Source organism: Phyllostomus discolor, chromosome 8 (assembly GCF_004126475.2).
Source record: "Phyllostomus discolor isolate MPI-MPIP mPhyDis1 chromosome 8, mPhyDis1.pri.v3, whole genome shotgun sequence".
In the NCBI taxonomy this organism is placed as follows: domain Eukaryota; kingdom Metazoa; phylum Chordata; class Mammalia; order Chiroptera; family Phyllostomidae; genus Phyllostomus; species Phyllostomus discolor.
The window spans coordinates 47,063,970-47,072,929 of record NC_040910.2 but is presented as its reverse complement, the minus strand read 5'-3'; the positions used below and the strand labels follow the sequence as shown (position 1 = coordinate 47,072,929).

Here is an 8,960-nt window from a genome sequence, read left to right as displayed (position 1 = left end):
GAACCAGCAACCCTCTGCTTGGTAGTCCAGCACTCAGTCACTCAATCCACTGAGCCACACCAGCCAGGGCTGGTTTGGGTTTTTTGTTTTGTTTTTTTGTTTTTAGAAAAAGGGGATAGAGAGAAAGATAGCAAATAGGGCAGGAGGGAGGCATGGAGGGGAGGGGGAAATGTACAAGAAGGAGAGAATTCCTGAGGGAGGAGAAGGACGATAGACAAAGAGCCAGGTGGGTGCAGGAAGAGAGCCTTGGGGTGGGTGCAGGGAGGAGAGGCCCTGGTCCTCAAGAAGCTAAGGGGAGAGATGGAGATGGAGAAGTGTTCCCCTAGAAAGTGTGGCAAGTAAGGATGCTGTAGAGAAGTAATAGGGAGCTAGAAGGACCAAGGTGCAAGGACTTAGCCCTCCATCTGGGAAGTGACTCCTCGCGCATCTGGGCCAGAAATCCTGATGGTCAGATCATTCTAGAGAAGGGCAGACAGGCAAAGTCTGAATTGCCCAGGATTAGCAAGTAGGAGGAGTTCACAGGAAGGGACTGGAAACCTAATTTAGATAAGGTGGTCAGGGCTAGGCTTCTAAGAGGAAGTAATGTTTAAGTAATCCCTGAATCACACAGGAAGACCTGAACTGGAGCATTGAAAGCAAAGTAAGTCTCAAGTGCAAAGGCCCTGGGGCTGAATGAGGGTGGCATCCTCAAAGAGCAAGAGGCCAGTGGGTTAGAGTGAGGAACCCCCTATGAGAGGAGCTCAGAGAGGTTGGTGAAAACCAGATCACGATGGCTCTAGTGTATACAAGGCAGAAATGAGAGGAAAGGGGAAAGGGTGCCCTGAGCAGAGGGGCCAGCTGGAGCCAACACCTGGGGTCGAGGAAGTACCTGGCCCAGGTCTGTTTGGGGCCCAGGAAGTCAGCCTGACTCAGGCTGTGCTGATATAAACTGTACAGCAAAGAAAAGGAGTGAGCAGGTTGGGGCAAAAGTGACTTGCCACAGGGGACCAGTTGTTGTGGCTTGTGACCACAGGCCACCCAGCCTGATTCAGCAAGATTCTGTGTTGTTAGAGGTCAGCTCCCCAAAGAGCAAATCAGCAAAGCAGCAAAGCAGGGGACCTGCCCTAGGAATCTCTCCTTCTCACTAGCTCCCAGAGGGGTTAAGCTTCAGGAAACTTCTCAAAAATGCTTGCAGGCTGGGTTAGGTCACCAACTGCTGTGTGACTTTTGGCAAGTTACTCCACCCCTCTGAAAGTCAGTCGGCCACTTTTTTGTCTGTATGATCCATCTGTAAATCAAAGGCCCATCCTCTGCCTACATTACCATGGTCACTCTCCACAGTAAGGCAGCGCCTCTGATCATGGTCACTTATAGGGAGAGAAATGGTGGCTTGGAAGAAGGAACTCACTTGCCCAAGTTGGGAGCTAAACCCAGATCTGTTGGATTCCAGCAATGGTGAGGCTTTTGGGGACCCAAGGCTAAAACCCTCTATAGCAAGTGTCTGGCACCCAGAAGTCACTAAGCAGGCGGGAGCTATTTTTCTGGTCATTAGCCTTAGGATGGTGTGGGACCACCTCCCCTCTCCCAGCCCTAGTTTCCTCAGCTGCAAAATGAGAACTTAGAATCCTCCATGTAGAATTCTCTCCTTACCGGCTTTGGAAGACATGAGACATACAAAGTGTGTAAAAATAAATGGTGGGCCTTTGGCAATTCCTTAAAAAGTTAAATGTATAGTTATCACATGACCCAGCAATTTCCCTCCAAGACATAGACCCAGAAAAATTGAAAATGGTACTCAAACAAGAACAGGCTCACACAGGGGCAAAGCAGCACTAGTCACATTAGCTCAAAGCAGAAACAACCCAAAATGTCCATTATACAGCGATAAAAAGGTCAACATAGTATTGGAAGTCCTAGCCACAGCAATCAGAGAAGAAAGAAAAATGAAAGGCATCCAAATTGGAAGGGAGAAAGCAAAACTCTCACTGTTTGCAAATGACAAGATAGTGCACATAGAAAATCCTATAGACTAAAAAAAAAAAAAAAAAAAAAGGAACGAAGCCATAGAAAGGAATGAGGCACTTACACCAGAACATGAATGAACCTTGAAAACATTATGCTGGGTGACATGAGCTAGACACAAAAGGACACATATTGTATGATTCCTTTTATATGAAATTCCCAGGGTGGGTAATTCTTTTTTTTTTTAGATTTTATTTATTTATTTTTAGAGAGGGAAGGGAGAGAGAAAGAGAGAAACATCAATGTGCGGTTGCTAGGGGCTATGGCCTGCAACCTAGGCATATGCCCTAACTGGGAATTGAACCTTCGATGCCTGGTTCGCAGCACGTGCTCAACCCACTGAGCTACGCCAGCCAGGGCCCAGGGTGGGTAATTCTTAAAGATAGACAGCAGATTGGCGGTTCCCAGGGGCAGAGGGGAGGAGGGAACGGGGAATGATTACTTAATCGATATTGGGTTTACATCTGGGGTGATGAAAACATTCTAGAAGCCTGAATTGTACGTGGGATCTCCCTGACCTCAAGCAGGTTCCACTCCTCTGCCAGAGAGCTGTGCAGGTGACACACACCCACAGTGAAGTCACCACCCTTGGACACAAGTGACTCAGCAAGAGGGCAGGTAGCAGAACCCAGGCTATTGGGCAGCCTGACCTGGTTCTTCCCCCCTGGCTCAGGAGCACCCAGCCAGGCAGGCCCAGGGCTTAGGGGCTGTCGCAGGGTTGTCAAACTCATTTTCACCGGGGGCCACATCAGCCTCGTGGTTGCCTTCAAAGGGCCGAATGTAATTTCAACTCCTTAACTGTTAAGGAGTAGTTACATTTATATAGTCCTAAAATTATTTCAGCCCTTCAAAGGCAACTGGGAGACTGATGTGGCCCCCGGGAAAAAATGAGTTTGATACCCCTGGTTTAGAGAGAAAATCTTCTGTTATTTTCACTTCTCTGTGCTCTGACTTGTGCTGATACCCCCTGAAGACTCAGCTCTGGAGCCAGCACTCAAGGAGCTCCCAGTCTGGAGAGTATGGAATTGGACGGACATACTCCCAGGCTTTCAGAGTCAGGACCGAGCCCAGAAAGGAGCCTGGAGCTGGGAAAGCCAAGCGGAGAAATCCAGAGAAGTGAAGGCCTCCTAGAAAGGGGAATATAGGAGGTGGGTTTTGAAGAATAAATAGGAGTCCTCCCATTCAAATGAAAAGGCTTGTGAGTATTTTACGTACACGCATACTTTCCTAGTGGGAATGCAAAGTGATATAGGGAAATGAAAAAGTTTGTTAATTTTTTACACACTTGAATACTTTACTAGTGGAGAGGAAATGAGTGATATCTGGCAAAATTATATATGAATTTATACAGTTCCAGGAATATATCCCAGTGATTCTTTTGCAAAAAATAAGAAAAGATGGATGAACAAGGGTTTTCATGGCAACGCTATTTAAAGTATCAAAAAACTGTAAATATCCTGTATGTCTATCAATAGGGGACAAGTGAATAAACCATGGCACAACCACACTCTGGAGTATTATGCAGCTGTGAAAAGGAATAAGAAAGATCTCTGTACACTAGAAACAGTGGAAAAACAGCAACTTGGATTCATATATATATTTATTTTAATTAAAAGCTAGACCATGAAAAATTATAAATGGTGGCCTCAGGAAGAGGCAAAAATCATAATGGAAGGCACAGAAATAGGAGCTAGACATCTCTCTGTGTACTACGTTTTATAGATTTGACTTTGAAACCATGTAAATATCTTACATAATTCTAAAATAATATTATATTTTAAAAATAAGGGGTTGGGCCCTGGGCCCTGAGCATATCTTCCCCAATCAGACTGAGGAACCAGAGCCGCCCCAGGGCCCTACAGAAGGCACCGGAGACTGGAGCAGCGAGGAGCCTGAGGAAGAGCAAGAGGAAACCAGGGCAGGTCCAGCTGGCTATGCCTCCCAGCCCCTGAACCAAGATCCCGAACCACAGGAGGAGGAGCTGGCACCAGTGGGGGATGAAGAAAGATGTAGCCGTTGATATCCAGGATTGGATCCAGGCCCTGGGGCTTCACTTACCAGACCCACCATTAGAGAGCGATGATGAAAAAGAAGAGGGAGGCACAGCATTGAGCAACCACAGCTCTATTCCCATGGACCCAGAATATGTACAGCTGGTGGAAAGGCCAATGGCTGGAGTAAGCCTGCCTGCACCAGGAGTTCCTGCCTGGGGTCGGGAGATATCAGGTGCCCAGCGGGAAGACATGGTACAGAAGGTTCTCCAAGCCCAGTGGGCATCCCCTGCCTGAAAGTGACCATCCTGAGAGCTGCCTTACCTGCCAGCATTCCAGACTGGAAGCAGCCCAGGACTGATCACAGCCCTGGCTGTAATGCGCATCTCCATCCTCCCCCATCTCCCTCTCCACATCAAGGCAAACCAGACTTCTTCTCAGAAATCCACTTTATTTATTCAGTTCCATACGTATGGAGACACTGGCCCAAGCCCAGCCCACCACAGCATGTACCACTCTGGAGAATAAAGCACCCGGCGTACACAACCAAAAAATAATAATGCCCTCAGTTCACACCCATGAGGATGGCTATTATAAAAAGAAACTAGCAAGTGGTGGTGAGAATAAGGAGTAAGTGGAACCCTGCGCACTACTGGTGGGAATGTGGGATCGAGCAGCAGCTGTGGGAAACAGTGTGGAGGTTTCCTGAAAAATTAAACATACAATGACCATATTATCCATCAATTCCACTTCTGGATATATACCAGAAAGAAGTGAGAGTGGGAACTCAAACATATTTGCACACCTGCGTACATAGCAGTACTTATTCACAATAGCCCAGAATAGAAACACCCCAAATGTCCATCGACAGATGAGTGAATGAACAAAGTATGGGCCATCCATATAATGAAATATTATTTATTCTTTAAAAGGTAGGAAATTCTGACACATGCTTCAACGTGGATGAAACTTGAAGACATTTTGCTAAGCAAAAGAAGCCAGTCACAGAAGAAAAACATGATTCCAGTTATATGAGGTCCCTAGAGGAGTCAAATTTACAGAGAGAGGAAGTAGATGGTGGGTGTCAGAGGCTGGGGGAGGGGAAATGCGAAGTTAGTGTTTAGTGGGAACAGAGTTTGAATTTGAAAGATGAAAAAGCTCTGGAGATGGACGGTGAATAGTTGGTCAATAATGAGATTGCACCCATGTTAGTGAAATGTGCACTTAAAGATGGTTAAAATGGTAAACTTTATGTCATGTATATTTTACTGCAATAAAAAAGTAATGTGGCATTGCCTCACTTGAATGACTCAGTAACTCTCAACTGCATATGTTATAGTACAATATATCAGAGATATTTTTAAATGGAGGGGGGAGAAGGAAGAATGAGGTTAATTTTTTGATCATGATAAAAGATTGATAATAATAATTACAACAATACTAATTCTGCTATTTGAGATTTTTTTAATTATGCAGTGACCCATTTCAGTAAATTCATGGGTTCACAAATATGTATGTAGGAAAGGAATCTCATTATTTACCTCAGGAGAATGTAAAGGAGCCCAATAGCTATTTTGGAAACTAGAGGAAAGAAGAACCAAGCATTTACCTTGCTTTTCCCATGTGAATTGTACATTGGGACCAGGTGGCAGAATGAGAGGATGATTCTCTTTCCAGAGGTATTCCAGCTAATAAAAGAAGAAATAAGATCATTCTGATATCACTCTGTCGTAGCACCTAATGAATTGATAGATCTCGACGATGACCAGTAACGTGAGATAATGTTGCGAAAGAGAACCCGTGGGTGGAGGTCATGGAGAAATCAGGTGGCTCAGGAGCTGGCACCTGTCCACTGAATGATGGATGTACGTGGGGGTTCATTACACAATATTGTGAATACATTTGAGATTTACTATTTAGAGAAAAATGTTTGAAGTCCTTTGCCTTGTGTCATTCTATTGAAACAGGGCGATGACAGCTAAGAGCCTGTAGGTCACAGGTGGCAAACACGAGGCCCGCAGACTGAATCCGGCCCTCCACCTTGTTTTAGCTGGCCCGGCACCTTGTTTCTACCCAGCGGCGGTGCCAAAATCCTTGCCCCTAGTTAAGGAATAGTTACATTTATACAGTCCTAAAATTACATTTGGCCCTTTGAAGGTAACCATGAGGCTGATGTGGCCCCCGGTGAAAATGAGTGTCACAGCACTGCTGTAGGTGCTAGGTAATTAAGTCCCAGGGAGTGCCAATATCTGGTGCCATTTACCCCACCCTCGGTCTTGGCCTCTAGCATACTGACGAGGGCTGAACTCATGACTTCACTATAGTATCCAGTGTCCTCAGTTACAAAACTCCCATCTCTCCTGTTCCAGGACCAGGTGTCCTAGAGATTAAATCTTACCTCTACTCTCCCAGAAAGATACAACTTCAGTCAACTTCTACCCACCGGGGACTGTAGAATAGCCCCAGCTGGAGGCTGTGGGATTGATTGCTCACACCATGACTTGCTTTTCCCTTTGGAAAATTAGGTTCAGCCAATTCTGGAACTGGCCTGTCCTGGCTTCAGTGATTTGGCTGGGGTTCCAGACTGGCTTAAGGCCCAGCCCTAAGGCCCAGCTGGCTGCTGAGGGGCCAGGGCCAGTAGGGAAGCCTGGGGTTGGACAAATGCCCCAGCTGCAGAAATAATAGATGATCAGAATGTGGGAGTCTGGGCATAACAGATTATCCTGTGGGCTGGACCTCTGCTGGGGAGGCTGGAGCAGGTGGGTAGATTGGCAAAAATGACTCCTTACTCACCAAACGTTTTCCACATGCTAGCACAGTTTTAGCCAGTTTAACTCTCACAGTAACCCTACGAGGTTGGTACTATTGTCCTATTTTAGAAATAGAAAAAATGAAGAATAGAGATTAAGCCACTTGGTCCAGCTAGTAAGCAACAGACTGAGAACTGAATATGGGTGGGCTGGCTGAGCATGGGCTGGCAAACTTTATTAAGAGGCCACATAAAAATAATTGTGCAACAGTTTGTATATAAAACTGTGATTAAAAACTGTGATTGATTAAAACCCATTTTGAAAAAAATTTTAAAGGCCAAATGAATTTGAACTAAATGAAATCACTATTCTGAACAGATATCTGCACCCGAATGTTTCCTGATACATTATTCACAACAGCCAAGACACAGATACAACCTAAATGTCCGTCAATGGGTGAACAAATATAGAAGGGGTGTGTGTGTGTGTGTGTGTGAATATATATAGATGAATATTATTCAGCCATCAGAAAAAAAGGAAATCCTGACATTTGTGACAATATGAATGGAAGCTGAGTGTATTTTGCTAAGTGAAATAAGAGAGACAGAAAAAGAAAAATACTGGATGATCTCATTTACACGTGAAATCTAAAAATAAAGTCAACTCATAGAAACAGAGAGTAGAATGGTGGTCGCTAGGGGCTGGGAGATGCTGGTCAAAGGGTGCAAACTTCTAGTTACGAGTTAAATAAGTTCTGAAAATCTAATGTACAGCTTAGTGACTATAATTAACAATACAGTATTATAGGCTTAAAATTTGCTAAGAGGGTAGATCTTAAAAGTTCTCAGCACACACAGAAAAGGTAACTGTGAAGTGACAAATGTGTTAACTAATCGTACTGTGGTATGCATTTTGCAAAACGTGCACATGTCAAGTCAATTCACCGTGCTCCTTAAACTTGCACACTGTTGTATGTCGGTTATGTCTCAAGAAGCTGGGGGAAGGGAGAAGTCACACAGTAAGAAATATTTTCAGATTTGCAGACCAGATGATCTCTGTTAAATCAACTGAATTCCGTTGTTATAGCATGAAAACAGTCACAGACAACATATAAGCAAACAGGAAAAGATGTATTCCAATAAACCTTCATTTTACATAAATGAATTGTGATATATCCATACAATGGAATATTATTCAGCCATAAAAAGGATCAATTCATGATTTTTAAAAAAGCACTGATTCGTACTATAACGTGAATAAAACTCAAAAACATTATGCTCAGTAAAATAATAAAAGCCAGACAGGCCCTGGCTGGTGTGCCTCAGTTGGTTGGAGCATCATCCCCTAACCAAAAGGCTGCGGGTTTGGTTTCTGGTCAGGGCACACGAGAGGCAACCGATTGATGCTCCTCTCTCGCATCAGTGTTTCTCTCTCCCTTCTTCTCTCCCTCTAAAAGCAATGGAAAAAAATGTCCTCAGGTTAGAATTAAAAAAGTAAAAATAAAAATGAATGCCAGATACGAAATGTCACATAGTGGATGATTCTGTTTATATGAAATGTCCAGAAAATGGAGCATGGCTCAGTGATTGATAGGGATGAATGAATCCTGGAGAATGACTGCTTAATGGGTACAGGACTTTATTTCAGGTTGATGAAAATGTTTTAGAACTAGATAGAGGTTGTGGTTATACAACATTGTAAATGTGCTAAATGCCACAGAGTTTATGCTTTAAAATTAGTTCACTTTATGTAAGGTAAATTTCACCTTGAGGAAAAAAAAACATTGTTTTTTCCACATTGACAGCTGATCCATAGGCTGTAGTTTGCTGACTCCTGCTGTACAACATCTCCTAACAAAACCCAGAGCCGAATGTAAAACCTTAGCTTAGCCCTGGCCGGGCGTCCCAGTTGGTTGGAGCATCACCCCTGTACACCAAAAGGTTGCAGGTTAGTTCCCAGCCAGGGTGAATACCTAGGTTGTGGGTTTGATCCCTGGTCGGGGCATTCCGGAGGCAACTGGATCAATGTTCTCTCCTTCTTCCTCTCCCTCTCCCTCTCCCTCAACCCCCACTTCTTCCTCTCTCTCTAAAATCAATAAAAACCTACTCTTGAGTGAGGGTTTTTAAAATCTTAACTCAAAGCTCTGCACACAGCAATTATTGTTATCACTATTAATTATCAGGGTCTTTATTATTACATTACTGCTACCAAACTGAAT

General features: G+C 44.2%; 1 protein-coding gene across 1 annotated transcript; it reads left to right on the top strand.

The window, feature by feature from the left end:
• Positions 1-1,339: 1,339 nt before the first annotated feature.
• LOC114503719 (male-enhanced antigen 1-like) lies at positions 1,340-4,496 on the top strand. The gene is given in 3 exon segments (XM_036034489.1): positions 1,340-1,434; positions 3,790-4,006; positions 4,008-4,496. Coding segments are annotated over 3 exon segments (594 nt in total). The 3' UTR covers positions 4,290-4,496.
• The last annotated feature ends 4,464 nt before the right edge of the window (positions 4,497-8,960 follow it).